This window comes from Cyprinodon variegatus, unplaced genomic scaffold, assembly GCF_000732505.1.
Source record: "Cyprinodon variegatus isolate N-32 unplaced genomic scaffold, C_variegatus-1.0 Scaffold27, whole genome shotgun sequence".
Taxonomy (NCBI): domain Eukaryota; kingdom Metazoa; phylum Chordata; class Actinopteri; order Cyprinodontiformes; family Cyprinodontidae; genus Cyprinodon; species Cyprinodon variegatus.
The window spans coordinates 1500869-1518864 of NW_015150480.1; the positions used below are offsets into that span (position 1 = coordinate 1500869).

General features: G+C 36.7%; 2 protein-coding genes across 2 annotated transcripts in view; one reads left to right on the forward strand and one right to left on the reverse strand.

Annotated features, from left to right (window-relative positions):
• The window catches only part of LOC107098515 (glutaminyl-peptide cyclotransferase-like), a 9813-nt gene extending 7204 nt beyond the window's left edge, over nt 1-2609 (reverse strand). The window contains exon 1 of the mRNA XM_015396246.1: nt 2438-2609. Within this exon, the coding sequence (XP_015251732.1) occupies nt 2438-2569 (132 nt within the window). The 5' untranslated portion in view covers nt 2570-2609. The remainder of the gene's footprint in view (nt 1-2437) is intronic.
• A 550-nt stretch (nt 2610-3159) lies between these two features.
• mocs3 (molybdenum cofactor synthesis 3) lies at nt 3160-17021 on the forward strand. Its single transcript, XM_015396349.1, has 13 exons — nt 3160-3350; nt 5511-5643; nt 5727-5819; nt 5980-6100; nt 7738-7812; nt 10130-10247; nt 10327-10435; nt 10527-10589; nt 11083-11246; nt 12799-12846; nt 15725-15821; nt 15921-16028; nt 16439-17021. Exons 1-13 carry the CDS (start codon nt 3258-3260, stop codon nt 16594-16596), a joined length of 1380 nt encoding a protein of 459 aa, XP_015251835.1. The 5' UTR covers nt 3160-3257; the 3' UTR covers nt 16597-17021.
• The last annotated feature ends 975 nt before the right edge of the window (nt 17022-17996 follow it).

Consider the following 17996-nt stretch of genomic DNA (forward strand, 5'->3'; position numbering starts at 1 on the left):
CGGATGGATGGATGGATGGATGGATGGATGGATGGATGGATGGATGGATGCAACTATTGAGGTACGGATGGATGGATGGATGGATGGATGGATGGATGGATGGATGGATGGATGCAACTATTGAGGTACGGATGGATGGATGGATGGATGGATGGATGGATGCAACTATTGAGGTACAGATGGATGGATGGATGGATGGATGGATGGATAGTTGGTGGATGGATGGATGGATGGATGGATGGATGATGTATGGATAGTTGGTGGATGGATGGATGGATGGATGGATGGATGGATTTTGTATGGATGGATGGATGGATGGATGGATGATGTATGGATGTATGGATGGAAGGATGGATGGATGGAACTATTGAGGTACAGATGGATGGATGGGTGGATGGATGGATGGGTGGATGGTGGATGGATTGATGAAGGGGTCCTGTATGTGGGTGAAAAATTTAGGACGATTCCAAGGGCCCTTGACTGAGGGGGGCTCAGAAGAAGAGAAAATAGGTCCCACTAGAAATTTCAAATATAAAAAGAAAACCCGCAGTGAAACAAATTATATTTGTGTGCTCCCCAATCTTTCAGCATTAAACAGCAAAACAAAGCAGAGGATAAAGATTTAGTTGAGTTTTTGGTCCCCTTGCAAGCAATGTTTTGGTTCTCCTGCAAGGCACATCACATATATATATATATATATATATATATATATATATATATATATATATATATATATATATATATATATATAGCAGCAACTTAATTTCAACTATTTTGTTGTCATATAACAGATGCAGGGGATTGACAGATAAACTCTTTTTAAACTCTAGATGTGTAATGTTTTTTTCATAGCTACAAAACATGGTTGTATGTCTTCTATAAAGAAGACAAATATCCAACTCTATTTTGAATTGAGTGTATCAAACAAAAGGTGTAGCATTCCCTTAAAGTCAGAAAAGAACCAGACAATTTACAATGTGGCTTCAAAGCTGCTGATTCATGGTTTAAGTGGGGATCTATAAAAACATAATTCAGTCAATTTTTAATATGTTTGAGCTGATATAGGAACTTATTCCTGTCAATGACGACGTGCCACAACACTAAAACTGATTTAACAAAAATGCCAACAGTTATTCCATGTTGTCACTCTTTAAAACATATTGTTTTCTACAAGAACTGTTAAAACCATCTCCTGAGACCTGATAATAGCTCCCTGAAAAGAAATGGACTATTATTAGTTTAACCATACCCACCGATTAGTAAAGGTCAAATCCATGGAATAGACAAGATAACAGAAATCAATGTTTCTTGTTTATGAGAATACTTTGCAGTTAAAACAGCAGCAGGAAAATTATGTTTGCTATTTGAAAGAAAAAATAAACATATTGATCCTGATTGGTCCTATGGCTCTTTGGTGCCAAAGTTCACATGTGGACGCCTGGTTGTCCTGGAAACAAACCGCCAAATGAAGGTGAAGGAAAATAAGCTGAAGGCAGCACACAGCCGGTCGTCTCTGAATCATTCAGACTGAATGAAAGAAATGCCTTCTTTCCTATTCCGGATGTTTATAAGGCTATAAAAAAAGGCCTTTTAAAAGGAGCTTCAAAAAGTATTTCATAAAATAATTATATTACAAATACTATTTTAAATTATTCTATCAAAAGCTGCTTTAAAACAAACCATTTTGCAATATTTTTTGATATAAAAACTAATGCAAAAAGAAATCTACTTTTTCAAGCACTGCTTAAGACTTTACTATATGAATACTCTCTTTCTCAAATAAACATTCAGACATGTTTTTCGGTTGAATGGTATTTGAGCACATTTTCTTCCGCAAAAACAATGACCTGCAAAACCTGCTTGAAGCTCAAACTGGAGGCGCTCTGGCTGACTCATGCATCTGTCCTTTAATTGCTACGTAGTGGCACATACAGTATAATTACATGGTTTCAGTGGCTGAATATAAGGCTGGAGTCCACTAAGCTTTAGAGTGGGTTGAAAACAGGGTCTATTTAAGGTCTGTATATTCAAAGACCACTTGGGGGATCAAAGAGGATGACTGTGCTGCCATAGCAACTAGTTAAAGGGACAAGAGATGAACAGAGATAGGCAACATGTAAAGATAAAACATCCAGGCGGATCACAAGGAAATTTTGAATTAATAAAATTGATAAGGATGAATAATTTTCTCATAAAATGCTTATACTTGTTTAAGGAATTGTGATCAAGATAACACCTGAAATGCAGGTAAACTGTATGTTAAACATGGCCAATTAACCTTAAACAACAAAGGAATAAGTCAAACTGAAAACATCAACAATCATAGATTAAATTCAGTTTTAGACCGTGCAAAAATGTTAAGAGACTGCCTCACTCACACAGATACAGTGTATCCTATAACAGCAATGCATAAATGAATCCCATCTAATTGATTTACCTTTTCCTCTGTCCAAGGGACTCCATCGGTGTGAAAGATGAATGTCAGCCCAATTAACGCAGTATAAAATGAACGCATTATAGAAAGCCTGTGGCTTTGCTCAGCCATCGATGTTGTCGCTCCTTTCCACATTCCTGTCTCTATCTCAGAGGGAGCTTTCAGATCATGTGAAAGGCAGGAGGGGAGTGCCTGAGGCTCCCAGCTCCACTGCGCGTCATGAGGCACACACACAAACACACACACACACGCACACACATACACACACACACACACACACACACACACACAGTGTGTCCTCCAATTCAGTCTTTAATAGTGTCAAATCTTTTATATTGAATTTTTTATTTCGAAATTAATTCAGAAAATCTAATTAATTGTTGTTTAATTTTTTCCATTTTTTATTTATTAAAGGCAAAAAAAAAGGGCAGAATTCTGAGATTAAAGTCAGAATTCTAAAAAAAGGTCAGAATTCTGAGATTAAAGTCAGAATTCCGAGATTAAAGTCAAAATTCTGAGACAACAATCAGAATTCTGAGAAGAAAATAATTCTTTTTTCTCAGATTTCTGACTTTTGTCTCAGAATTCTGAGGAAAAAAAATCATATTTCTGATTTTTTTTTACCATATTAAACTGAAATAAGATTGGAAAAAATCAGTCACAAAAAAAGCAAGATTGTTTTACGTCACGCACCACGTGGTCAGAGTCTACGTAGACAACCCGGAAGTTGACATCGCGTGTCTCATATGTCAACATCTTGCAGCCTGTGAGTTCATTTGTTTTGTATCTAAAAACTGCGCTGCTTTTCTGTTTATGTGAAGCGATGGCTCAGGAAGAGAGCGACTGGAAGAGGCAGCTAATGGAGAAAGAAAAAGAGATCGCTGCTCTCAAGAACAAACTGGAACAGCTTGAAAAGGTATCGAAGTGTTTATGATCGTTTTCATTAGGATCAGTAAAAATTCAGCTGTTATTCTAAGTGAGAGCTTATCGTAACACGATTGTAATCAAGAAACACAGATGTGCTGTTGTTTTAACATTGTTTTACCTTAATTCCTTTTAGTTATCTATTAAATGGGTGCAGAAAACTTTAATAGAGCAGGATCCAGTACATTCATCTAAAATATGCAATTTAAATTTCAAATAGCTTTAGTAAAAATAATAATATTTTGCATTTGGACAGTTTTAACTTAAGACATGTGTTTAACTCCATTTGACAGAGTTTTGAGGTTTGTCCAACCCAAACCTCAAAATCCAAAATGACCTCTGACCTCTGGATAAAGGGTTTGCAAATGCAATGTATGTGTATTGGTACTTCTAATCCTTTACAACTATCCAGTGCATTCAACTTTGCAATTATGTACTATGCAATTTCTTTTACTGAGGGTGTTAAAAATAAAACAATCAATTAGCTGCACTGCTGTAAGAAGTGAACCTTGTCCCTAATTTCTCCAAAATGTATCTTGAAAACAAATTCAACATATCTATTGAGGCTAAAAGCTGCCAGAATGCCCCCAATGGGACTTTTACTACACTTTGATGAGCTGAAATATTGAGGATATTTAAGAACTTGGAAAAAGCTAGTGACCTAAGCTGGCATGACTTTATCTAATCTCTGATTAAAATGCTCCTTTAGACCCTTTGAACTCAATAAAATACCGCTTTGAAGTTCCTTTTAATGCAAAGTCACTATTACAGTTATAGATTATTAATACATGCAAAGAGAAATCATGTCCGTACAGCTGACTCAGAATTCGTTTTTTGTTAAAAAGTTCATTTATATTATTAACTCAATTCATTATGTTTATTTATTTGACAATAGATTTTGAATTATGGTTATAAGGTTGTTATAATTGGAGGATTTGGATAAAAATAATTTGTAACATTGTTTGAAAGCTACATGCAACTTTAGTCTAATTCTGTTGATTTTAAGTAGACAAAATGTTTCTTATTTTTACATTTTTTTAAGAAGCCAGTTTATTTATAAAGCAGATTTCAGTTGTGAGACAATTCAAAGAGAAAGCTTGATGACTGGGGCATAGAGGTAAAACAAATAATTGAAGAGGTTAAAAACAAATTGTGAAAATAATACTATTATACTAAAAAGTAAAATGATTGATTAAAAAAAAAAGAAATTAAGTTGTTTAGCTAGAACAATCAAAGGTCGCTCTAAACAAATGCATTTTTATTTATCTTTTACAGCAACTTAGGGTTTTCTGCACTTCTAGTTTCCTGCGAGTTTATTCCAAATTAGTGGAACATAAGAACTAAAACTGTAATACAGTCTGGAGCTAAAACATTCAGTGATTTTTAGACTAACAGTTATTTAACAGTCTACTTTTCTCTGAGAACATTTTAGAACTAGGGTGATGTGCTCCACTTTCTTAGTGCTAGTGAGGATGTTGGCAGCAGGATTCTGGATCAACTCTGATCAACTTTCTATGCAGACCTGTGATGACATTTTTGCAGGATTCAGTTCTACTAAAGAGGAACACATGGTGTATAATTTTTTCAAGGTGCTGCTGAGACATACGTTGTTTAACCTGCGGAGATGTTCTTTAGGTGATAAGCTGTGATGCTCTTTATGTGAATCTGAAGTTTCAGATCTGAGTCCATCATTTCACCCAGATTTCAATCCTAATTGATGGTTTTTAGCTAAATTAACCAAGTCTGAGACGCTCTTCTTTTGGTCTAAAAATTATTACTCCAGTTTTGTTTTCATTCAGCTGAAGAAAAATCCGTCCCATTTATTCTATGCATTTAACCAGCACTTTAAATAGGTTCATAGTCACATAGTGACATTATAATATATGTGCAGCTGTGTGTCATCTGCATAGTTATGGTAGCTTATGTTGCTGAATATATATAATAGAATATGGGATTTAAAAGCAAATTCATTGATTGGTTCCCATGCAAAATTAACTTAAAAAACAAAATAGCTGAACCTGATTTCCTTGTAATATATGTTTCTTATAATCATATCATAAACATATCAGCTTGAGATGTATATTAAAGCCTTTCTGTTATAGAAAATACCAAAAGGTCTCATGTTATAGTGCTCTTCTCATGTGCTTAACAGAACCACGCCTCAGTGCTGGAACTCCAGGACAAAGTGATGCAGCTTAGTCCTCTAACAGCCAAACCAGCGCTCAGCAATGAGGACATCATGCGGTACAGCAGACAGCTCCTTCTGCCTGAGCTCGGTGTAAAAGGTGCTCACACAAACCGAAGGACAGGAGCTTAGAAATGAACTTTAGATTAATAATGGAGCTGAGCGGTTCTATATTCTTTTCAGGCCAGCTGAATTTATCTGGGACATCTGTGCTGATCGTGGGCTGCGGTGGACTAGGTTGTCCACTCGCCCAGTATCTAGCAGCAGCAGGCATCGGTAGGTGGATGCATGCAGACTGAAGAGGCGAATAGATTGGTAGAGTTAACCACAAACTAAAGCTGCATTTAAAGATTCTTATATTTTATTTCGAGATTCATTTTGATGTCAGGTAGTTTGCAACACAGGATGGAAGGTAATGATAAAGTCTCACTGACAGGGCGTCTTGGTCTGCTGGACTATGATGAAGTGGAGCTCAGCAACCTCCACAGGCAGGTTCTCCATGGAGAGGAGAATCAGGGCCAGGCTAAGGCTCTGTCTGCAGCTACAGCAGTAAAAAGGTAACAGCTTTGTATCAGTTTTATTACGCTTTTCTTTGGTAAATCAGTTATTGCTACCAAGTGTTTTGCAGCTGTAGTAGTTTGTATATTTTTGGGTTTTTTTTTTACCCTTCGGTTGCTGTGCAATGTAAGCTGGCGCTTAACAGTCTCACCACAGGTTATATTTAACAGTGCATTTCTCCTCAGTCCACAAATATTTTGTAAACATGTTATTTTAGAAGCATGTTTGTGGGCCTTTCTAGCCCAACAGTGGGTCTACTGTGGACTGTCTACATGCTGCTTAATATCAGCCACTTGAGGGCGACATTTCTCTAACTAGCTGCTAACCTGTGCACTGATTAAAACTACTTATGAATCTATACCAGGGGTAACCAATTAAAAATCAGTAGGGTCCCAATAAAGAAAATTATCAACCAGTAAAGGTCCGGAGACATTTTTTATTATAATAGTTACTTTAAACAGAGTTTAACACTGAAATAAAAAGAAGGTGTTTATGCATCCATGACATACATTGACTTTTTAAATAAAAAATTAAACAACAATCTTTCAGTTTGTTATATAGACAATTTCCTGAGTCACTTTTTTATAAAACACCTGAACTGATTGTTTTTTTTCTTTCTCTTCTATGGCTTAATGAGAGCAGTGGGCTTTATTCTGCCCTGCAAGGCTTTAAACCTGGGTTTGAATGGAGACAAAGTCATTCTCAATCACATATCAAGGTGCTCATTTGTGAGCCTGGATCCATATTTATTTTTGATTCTGTTCATGGTGGAGAATCCTGCTTCACAGCAGCAGGTAGAGCCAAACATACTCAAAATCTGCAGGGTCATCTTTGAGCACACCATTTCACTTTTCTTTCACCAGTTCACCACAGTTCTTCCAGCAATCCACACTTTCTCTGTTCTCTTTTTCCTCATCTTCTTCTCCTTCTGTCCCATCACCCGGCTTGCCACAGGTTTGCCTGCTGTGTCTAAAAGTAGCAGCAGCAGCAACCCAGACTGACAGCAGCTTATTGGCTAATTTGTATCGCTTGCAGCCTGGTGCTTGACGCTTCGGAGGGCTTTACCATATTAACAGAAGCAGCACAAATGAAGTTAAACACTGTCGTCGGACAACATGCAATAATTTATAAATGTTTCAAATTGGGTCCGGATTAGCCAGCAGGTGGGTCCAGATCCGGACCCCGGTCTGCTAATCTGTCACCTCTGATCTATACCATACATTATAGAAGTCTGGGAGTTAATAGAAACATATATCCAAATGTTTAAGGGAATTGTTAAGGGTTATAACTGTGTATCCGGACAGAGGAACTGCCTTAATTAGATAACCTACTGCGGAAAACATAAGTTCTGACATCCAACAGACGGCTAATATTAAGGTGTAATAAACTCAAACATCATCGATGATAATTATCGTAACAGAATGGTTTAGTGTCAAAGTTTGTTTTCATGTTTTACTTGACTTTAAAAATATATTAAGAATTGGGAACATTTCTGACTTCTTACTTTTCTCACTTTACTTTTTTAGGTTTAAACCAAAGAGTGCATTTTTTTAACTCTACGAAAGCCGATATATATATATATATAGCATTTTTAATGAAACGAAATGTGATACTTTGTCTGAATGTTTCTCCGCAGGCTGAATTCTACCGTGGAGTGTGTTCCCTACCATCTGCAGCTCTCACCAGAGAATGCCTTACAGCTTATTCAACAGTATCCTAAGGCTACATCTGTTATCTGCCGACAACTAAAATACTATCTGTATAAATCCTACTTATAGTTCCTGTCTTAACTGTCTTAATAATTTGTGGCTTCTTAAGATTTATCTAAACAGTTCTGTTTTTTTCCAGGCTGGAGAGATTATACAACATATTGTTCTGAACTTAATCAAATAAGATGCTAAAGTTTAAATTTATACATACTATAATTCAAACTGGGGCTGCACTGTGCGGCGTACAGGAACCTGGGGTCTCTCTGCATGGAGCTTACATGTTCTTCTCATGCATACATGGACGTGCCTTTTAGACTTGAACAAAGTTTATTCTCATTATGTATGCACAGACTATACAAAACGAAATTTCGTTGCATACAGCTTACAACCGTGTAATGAGATTGCAGCTGGAATAAGATAACATTACACTATTAAGTGCAGCAGTTATCACAATGTAAAAATGTAGGAGAAAAACTGTTTGAAATAATGGTGCAAAAAGGTATTAATATGAAAAAGTTCAGTGCAGTGCAAAATAATATGGTGCAAAATACAGTAGAACAATGAGTGTTTTCCTTTTTAAAAGGAATTATAAAAGCTCGGCAATATTGATGGTGCAAAATAGTGATGCAGAGTTCAGTTAAGAGTTCAACAGTCTGAAAACTGTCTTTAAAAAAGATGCATACATTTTTGTCGTCAGCAGTAAAGTTGGGCCAACAGTAGAAGCTTAATATTAGCCTTTTTTATTTATTCCCAAACCAGATTTATTAGTTTTTTAAACAACATTTTATGAACAATAAAATATGTCAGTTATATTAGTGGGAGCTTCGTTTATTACAAACATTTTACAGTATTCAAGAATAAAAATTATCTCTTAATTCGTGGACTTTACCATAGATAATTTGCTAGATGGGTTAAACAGAGAAAATGTGCATTATCTATTATTTTCTGCGGAAGAATATGTCAGTTATATTAGTGGGAGCTTCGTTTATTACAAACATTTTACAGTATTCAAGAATAAAAATGATCTCTTAATTCGTGGACTTTACCATAGATAATTTGCTAGATGGGTTAAACAGAGAAAATGTGCATTATCTATTATTTTCTGCGGAAGAATAAACATTTCCTGATGTTTACTGCCAGTTTAAAACAAATGTTCTTCAGTGTTGTGTTGCACTGCCCTTAGCTTTGAGTGCGTCACACATTCACATTTTCTCGATCAGCGTGTGCAACGTTACAGAACTTCTTTCCACGCAGAGTTACAAAACTTTTTTTTGTCCAGATCTTTTTTAGATAATGCTGGAAATTGAACCGCTTTTGCAAAGTCTTCTCAGTCACATCCAGAGATTCTCGGTACGGTTAAGGTCTGAAGCCTGTGGCCAATTCATTATTCAAAGTGTCTCTCCTGGGAAAAAAAAAAAAAAAAAACTCTCTTGCACAACTTGAAACATGTTACAATGAATCTTGGCATTATCTTTTTAGAGAGAGCCTTTTTATGCTTAAATGAACAGCATTATTAAGTAGCATTATTAATCAATGTAAGGCTGTTTTGGATAGGCAGTGGATTCTTATGTTTAGACCTCAGATTATAATGATCCTGCATATCATCTGCAGTCGGTCACATTTATGTTAAAATGTTTTTGTTATCCAAGAAGTGTTTGAGGACAGGAATTTCTTACGGTAATATTCAGTCTGTCATGATTCAGACCGAGGACCCAGATATAACCAGAACACAACGGGTAATAACTTTAAAAGATTTATTGTAGAAAATCTGCAGGTAATTCAGGATCAGGGGAACCAGAGCCTCTTTTAATATGTTGGTTCCTGAAACTTTGGTTATTAGAGAGTTATTTCTCACTGAGTCTTGGGAGGTAATAGTGGTCAAAAGATGTCCATGGTCAGAGCCAGCCGGGTGATCAGAAATTCAGAGAATCCAAAACAGAATCCAGCAACAAAGTCAGGGCACAGAAACAAGTCAGGGATCCAGGCGGCACAAAAAAACAGGTTCAACAGGGGCTAGGCAGGCTCAAAAATCGGGAGGCAGAAACAGGTCAGGATCAGGTAAACAGACAGAGAAAAATGCTGGATCCTTACTAACCAAGGCTTTCAGACAATCTGGCACTGTCAACTAGTCAGAGGCCTGCTTATGAAGGCTGGCAAACAGTTGGGAGGAATCAGTGGTAATTAAGCTGAGCAGCAGCACAGGAAGGCCAAATGAACAGTCAGAGCAGAAGGGAGAGGGGAATGAAATCACAAACACTAGCTGACAGGCCAGAAACATCAGTCATTTATTTCATGATGCCTTGACTCCCCTGACTTCATATATGACATTGTGGCGGACTGTTCAGACAACGTTCCCACCCGTTACCTGGTGAATGACGCCTGCGTGCTCAGCGGCAGACCTTTGGTGTCTGCGAGTGCTTTGCGACTGGAAGGGCAGGTAGGCTGTGTGTCCTCCCTCGGCATGCCAAACCTTTTTTGGGAGCTACTGCATTGTTTTTGTGTGTGTTTGTTTGCAGTTGACGGTGTACAACTATCAGGGAGGCCCCTGCTACAGATGTTTATACCCACGGCCCCCACCCCCAGAGACGGTAACCAACTGTTCTGATGGAGGGGTGTTAGGAGTGGGTGAGTTGTTTTTTTCCCCCTCTGTTTTCTTTTCTAATTTATTTCATCTGAAACTATTTAATGTGTTCTTAGCAACTCATTTTTATTCCAGTTCCAGGTATTATGGGCTGCTTCCAAGCTTTAGAGGTCCTTAAAATTGCCTCAGGGCAAGGTTGTATCCTTTATGTCTAATTCCGTTGCTCCACCTTACATATAAAACTCTCCCTTGTTGTTTTGTTCCTTTGTTTTAAGTTTTTCTCTTTTAGTTTTTTCCTTTTTTTTTGCTCTGACATCAGGATATGGCAACAATGAAAGACTGTATTATAATAATTCCTCGTATTTGTCTGATAAGCAAACAAAAACACAAATATTTTGTCTACATTTTCTGGACTCTGCTTTCTGCTTATTTGCCATTGTCTTGTGAAACTGCTGGGATTTATTCTGGTTCTCAGTGGAGAATAGGTCTGCTTTATCCTGCCCTTTGTGTTGCATTGTCCGCTGCATGCGGACACCTGGCCACGATGCGTCATTCAGGGAAGCGTTACAGCTTTTTTCCACCGAAACTCACAGACTGCTGCCGTGCTCTTACTGCACCAGCGGGAGACGTTTTAGTCAATTCTCTGAATCTCCTCTCAGACAGTAACCTTTCCCTTGACTTGGCGTGCCAGCGTCCTGCGCTCAGCAGCTGCTGATGTTTGACGCTCAGGCTTTCAGATTCAGGTCCATCAGACTGCGGCCCAAGCAGGCTGGCTGTGCGGCGTGTGGAGAAAGCCCCAGTGTGACGCAGCTGATTGACTATGAGGCTTTCTGTGGGTCTGCTGCCACAGATAAGGTTGGGTATTAAAAGAGCTTATCACAGGGTTTCTACACAGTCTTAAAAATATCAAAATGCATTGTTTAGATGAGTATGAAATAAAGAAGTTTAAGATGAAATACTATTAGAAATACCTAATCCTTTATTAAAAAGATGTAAGTAGGATAAAAAAAATCATTTTTCAAAGCCTGAAAACATTAAGTGCTTAAATATATGGAATATAAATAGCTGGGATTCTGCAGATAAAAAAAAAAAATCAAGTTAATTTAAAATGCTCTTTTACTGTATAAACAAGATGTTCCAAAAAAAAAAAAAAAAGGTTAAAAAACAATCCACGGGACTTTGTTTCCAAGTTTGAAGACGTTTTGCTTCTTATCCAGGAAGCTTTTCTATTTAAAATGTCAGGAATAGTTTGAGTTCAAAGTTTTATACGATAGCCATTCAAAACCTTGTTTTTGTTTTGAAAACATTGAAATTAAAAAGGACAAACGGCTCCACCCCTCTGGAATGGGGGTCGTTTGGCTTCTTTGTCAGCCTGCAATGCCCCATACCTGTCTGTGTCTCTGAAAGGTCATTGTTAAAGGGAATTGTTGGCCTGGTTGAATAGGCTCTCCTATACAGGGGTTGGGACTGAGATGATAGTGGGAAGGGATCAACTCAATTGCTGCATTGTAGGTTTTTGAAAGCTGACATCTGAGTCCACCCCCTCTGTCCAAAGGGGTGGACCCATTCATCCGTTTCAAATAGCATGTTTTCAAAACAAAAACAAGGCTTTAATGGGCTACTGAATGAAACCTTGAAATCAATGCTAATCCTGACATTTTAATAGAAAAAGCTTCCTGAATGGGAAGCGAAACGTCTTCAAACTTGGAAAAAAAGTCCAGTGGATTGTTCTTTAACTTTCTTTTGGATTGACTATGACCTGGATGACTGACAATCTTCACCAGTACATATAAACAAGATTAGTTTTTTGAGGAGCCATTGTTAAATCAGAGCACCTTCATAGCTCATATGTTTTAGTGACTCACTGTAGTCCTTAAGCTGGTCGCTAGCTAGAGCTGCAAGAAGATAACAGGCTTTTTCTGCCTATTTGTTCTATAGACCTTCTTAGGGCAATTTTTTAAAACCCCACCTGTTGTTTTTTAACGTCTCTGTATGCCAAATACTGCGCAAAAGAAAAAGAGAATGCATCACAAATCAAAGCTAAGGTTTGAAAAACTTGCATTTATTGTAGATTAATCCGATCTGGATTGCTGAAGTTTCGATTTTCAGAAAGCTTGATCAAGAAGCCAAAGAAACAATAAGTTATGCCTTTAGCACACATCTCCAGAGGTTCAGCATCATGATGCTTTATGATTTGTGGAAAAAGCACAAATAAATGGTTAGTTTGGGGAATGTTTTGTGCCTGAATGCCCAGAGTGTTGTAAAAATGCTTGTAAAATTGAGAAACCGTATCTGGAGAACAACAGATATTGGAAATAAAATATTTGTATCTAGTCTGACATTTATAATTTCTGTTTTTATCACATTATTAAACCTGAAACTGTTTGATCTCCTGATCTCTTTGCAGTGTCGAAAGCTTAACCTCCTGTCCAAGGATCAGAGGATCACAGTGCAGGTAAAGTTTTGCACATACTTCAGAACAGTCGGGTCATTGCGTGACTCCCTGCTCTTAGCACCATTTATTCTATGATTACTCTCAATTTTCTCAGTTTTTATATGCATTCATAAGCAGATTAAATCTCAGCTCTGACCCAGCCTCAAATGGGAAATGAGGGAAAATGTGCCTGCAGAATTTCTAAGGGAAAGAACAACATTTTCTCCTTGGCACTGAGAGCAGTGGTAGCGGATTGCATCTGTTTATATTTCTGTTGAATTGGTGCTTTAAAACCCGCTGAGTCATTAAGCGCAGAGATGGGGATCGTGATTGATCGGGGTTCAGCTGTAATTATGCAGGGGACTCAATTTAGAAACAGTTTTGCTTCCCGTGATTTAAATCAAAGCTGTTAAACTGTTCATTTAACTTCAGAATTGCAGATCCAGGCAACTTTTTAGCATTTACTGAGTCATTTTGGTTTCCCTCTCTAACTTAAGATACCTATCAACATTTCTAACTTAGAAATAGATATGAGCCACCGCTTTGTTCTACTCAAGCAGTTGTTAGTGTTAAGATGTATGTTAATAAACAGAATGTTTTTTGAATTTTAATATCATCATTGATTCATTTCAAAAAGTGAAACTTGTAGAGATGCAGATTCATCACAGTGTGGTTTCCTAAGGAAGCCTACATTGCTTTGGCTTCTTCTTGATGATGTCACACAGATTTCTCTGTTGGGCCTTGATAAGGTGGGTTTGCTTGAACCATGCTTCTAGAGCAGAGGTCACGGATTAGCGGACTGTGGTCTGGATCTGGACCCACCTCCAGATTAATCCGGACCCAACCTGATTTAAAAGATTTATAAATTACCACATGTTGTCCGACGACAGTGTCTAATTTCACTTACGCTGCTTCTCCTGTTAATATGGTAAAGCCATTCGGAGCGTCCAGGACCAGGCTACACCTGATACAAATTAGCCAATGAGCTGCTTCAGTCTGGGTTATTGCTGCTGCTACTTTTAGACACAGCAGGCAAACTTTTGGTAAGCCAGGCGATGGTAAAGAAGGAGAAGACGATGAGAAAAAGAGCAGAGAAAGTGTGGACTGCTGGAAGAACTGCAATGAACTGGTGGAAAAAAAGTGAAATGGTTTTCTCAGAGATGACCCTGCACATTTTACATTTTTTACATTATGTTTGGATCAACCTGCTGCTGTGAAGCAGGATTCTCCACCTTGAATATAATCAAAAATAAATATCGATCTTGATATGCACCTTTTAAATCCTTGCAGGGCAGCCTAAAGCCCACTGCTCTCATTAAGCCACGAAAAAGAAAGAAAAACAAACAGTTCATGTTTTATAAAATATGTGAAACAGGAAATTGTGTATATACCAAACTGAACGATTTTTGTTCTCTACTTCAAAAAACACTTTAGATTTTAAAATGGAAAACATTTTTTTATTTTATTTAAAAATTCATTGTAAAATATGGATGCATACAATCCTGCATTTTATTTTAATGTTAAATTATGTTTAAAGTAACAGATTAAAATTAAAAATGTCTGTGCACCTACACTGGTTGATGATTTTCTTTAATCAGACCCAACTAATTTTTAATTGGTTACCCCTGATCTAGGGTCATTAAAGCAGGGAGCTCAGGGTGGATTTCAAAACTACTTTCATCTAAAAATATGACTTTGGACCAATAAGCAAGGGTCCAGTTAATTTTTCCTTTGACCCAGGTAACATAATAATATATCTTGGGTTCAGGAGTGGCATAACTGAATCCAACAATTATAGACAATCTCCCAGAAAGGACTGTGTCTGGTGACAGACAGACTGTAGTTACACTCTTTGCCCCTTTAAACTCCTCCAAACCCTTAAATAAGCTTAACTTCATATCCTGCAAGTTTTCCTAATTTTAATTTATATGCTTGGAATTATCACTTTATTACCTCTCGTGCTGCAACCAATTATTATTTGATTAATTGATTGTTCACTTGATTAGTTTTTTCGATTAATGGATTAATAATCATACAGCAGATTTTTGTGAAATTTAAGCAGGTGGAACTAAAACCTTTCCACTTCCAGAACCTTTCCAGTTCTGGATAAAGCATACTGACAGAGAAAAAACGGTTTTCTTCTAAAAGGCTAAATGTTTATAGATATTTTTTTTTAGAGTTTTGGTATGATTGCTGCTCCAGTTGGATTGCTCTGTCAGCAATAAGTACCTTTTTAGAGTCTCTATAATCCATTTAAGGATTCAGCGATTACTAAATTAGTCGATGATTATTTCAATAATCGATTAATCACCATTAATCCAATTAATTGTTTAAGCACTAATAACCACCCAGCAACGTTTGATATTTCCCAAATGATCATATATGACATTTAATTTCTTCATTGGAAACCCCTTTTCATTGCAATGATTTTTTTAAATAGTTGTTAGTCATAATCATTAGAATTAATTTAATTCTCCTAAATAAGGCAAGGCAAGGCAAATTTATTTGTATGGCACAATTCAGTACAAAGACAATGCAAAGTGCTTTACATGATTAAAATACAGGAAGATAAAACAGAATCAAAGCAAGTAGAAAAAATAAATAAATAAATAACTAAATAAATAAAATAAAATAAAAAATGCAGAAACAAAAAAGAATATTAAAAACAGTTGGACTAAAAATATGTTTTAGTTGAACTGTTTAACTAGAACAGTCAAAGGCAATCCTAAACAAATGTGTTTTTAGTCTTGATTTAAAGGAACTCAGGCTTTCCGCACTTTTAAAGTTTTCTGGAAGTTTGTTCCAGATAAGTGGAGCATAGGAACTAAGGAAATAAGATAAAATATTAAATGCATTTAGGTTTCTATACATGCTTTTATATGTTTGTCTATAATTCCAGGAATATAAATCCGTGGTGGATAACTCGGGCCATCATATCTTGCTTGATGTCCGCCCTCTTGTGGAAGTGGATATCTGTCACTTGCCCTTCTCTCTCAGTATCCTTTTGTATTGCAATGGAAATGCACCATTCAAAGAAAGACAAAAAAAATCTCCCTGCATACTGTTTCTTAAAAATTCTCCTTAATTGCTACCAGATATCCCCCTCTCCAGTTTAGAGCAGAGAAAGAGTGAAGATATCCGGTTACTTCAGCAAAGAATCATCCAGCTGAAGCAGCAGATGGCAGGTGACTGCCACCCTCCAGGTACATCACCGTCTATGATCTGCGTCTGTGGTTCGAAACAAACAGGCTCGTCGAGCCACTTTCTCATATTCATGGCCCGCTGTGGTCTCATGCTGCAGCAATGAAGGCTTAGTTTGATCGGTTTGTAACGGAGTTGCTAGGTGACCTTTTCCAAAACAAGTACAGTCGACCTGAGTAGCTGCACTGCTTTAGAGAAATCAATATTCAAAATGTTATTTTGGGGAGTTTCTTATTAAGAAAGACAAATTTAGCTTTCAGGTGTTTCTATTAGCTGCTTTGTTTAACCCTTTTATACTATGACGTCTGCTGAATCTCTTCTCAGGTGTTGCTTCCTTGCAGCAGGAAATACACATTGAAAACATAATGAAGTTTCCAACTTATTGACTTTTTTTTGCTCTGGTTTCTTCTAGTTTATGTCATCTGTAAGCTGGGTAATGACTCCCAGAAGGCAGTGCAGATTTTGGAAAAGATGAGCGGGTCAGAAATGGACAGTTTCACCGTAAAGGACATCTGTGGAGGGCTCATGGCGTGGGCCAAGAACATTGATTCAACATTTCCACAGTATTAATGTACTGTATGATTGTTTGCTTGTAATAAACTAATACATTTCATCATGTTGACTGTTTTCGCTTACATGCCGATCGTTTTGCAAATGTCGTGACTTTATTGCAACAGCTTTCATGTTGACAACAAGACTGGAGAGTCCCATTTACTTTTGTTTTATTTTGTAGTAGACTGTGCGTAGGCTGCTGGATTACATGTATGAATTGCAGTTGCAAAATCAGGTTTCTCTTCCTCTTTTTAAAGCTAACCTTTAAAAGTTAACGTCTTTAACAGTTGTAGCAGATAGATCTATCATATTTTTGGATGCAACTCAGCCAGATATATAATGTGATCACTTATAGCCCAAATTAATAGTTCGCCCAAGCAGAATAAATGGATTTCTATCCTAAATCAACCTTTAATTTTTATAAAATGTTATTCTTTTTAGGACAAAATATGTCACAGATATCCATATTCATGTTCCACCTTAAAAGGGTGTACAGTTCAGATAAATGGAAAATAAGGAAAAGTTATGTTTGTCATTTATTTCAATTTAGCCACTGAAAAAGAGCTATTCCATAAGAATAAATTAAATCAGTTTAGACAAGCATATAACTAAAACATTTTGTGTAAACACAGTCTCTCATCTGAGCTCCTTGGATGTTTAAAGTTTGTGTTATTGCTGTATAGCCTGACCTTGCCCTAAAACATTGTCCCTGACATATTTTCTCTTTGTTTTGGTCTTTGTGATGCTGTTTGTTTTCTAAAACGTACCCAGACTGTATTTGCCGGTGTTAAATTAGCCTTATCAAGATAAAAGAGTGCCTTATACAAACTTCTCTGACATTTTTCAGATTCCTATTCTTATACTTCAGCAAAATGCTCTAAATATATAGGAAAACAATGCATAAAATACAAGACTTTTAGCATGTAAATGCCACTAATAACCAGTAGATGTGAAAAGAATGATAAAAATAGATATTTAACAAACCTGAAAAGATTGTTCCTAATTACGTAGAAGGAACTGGATTATGGATCAACTCTACATTTTTAGTGGTTAAAAGATGTTTTATGATCATTTTAATAAATTGAACAAATGAGAGCATAGAATACATTAATGTTTTCATGGGACGTTCTAGACAGGGGCCGACGGGGGCCTAGATTATGTCCTGGCCCTTGTACTGAAGCCATAATACTCAAAGAAATTCTAAAGATGATATGCGCTGGAACAGACATGGTTACTGATAGCTCCTTTGGATCTATTTCATTTTTTTTTTCTTTATAAATTCTATTTGAATAATTATTTAAAAACAATAAAGCGATAGCTTCAGTGGTATTGATATAGGATCCCAGTTTTCATTTGCTAAATGTTTTCTTCAAAACAAATTTGAAAAAAATGCTGTAAGTCAGATTTTATAGAATTTT

Excerpts from the sequence above, each read along its gene's own strand:
- mocs3 (XM_015396349.1), top strand. The coding sequence starts at position 3,258 with ATGGCTCAGGAAGAGAGCGACTGGAAGAGGCAGCTAATGGAGAAAGAA. Across the intron at positions 5,820-5,979 it reads TCTAGCAGCAGCAGGCATCG|GGCGTCTTGGTCTGCTGGAC; the intron begins GTAGGTGGATGC and ends TCTCACTGACAG. Across the intron at positions 10,590-11,082 it reads AATTGCCTCAGGGCAAGGTT|CGTCCTGCGCTCAGCAGCTG; the intron begins GTATCCTTTATG and ends TTGGCGTGCCAG.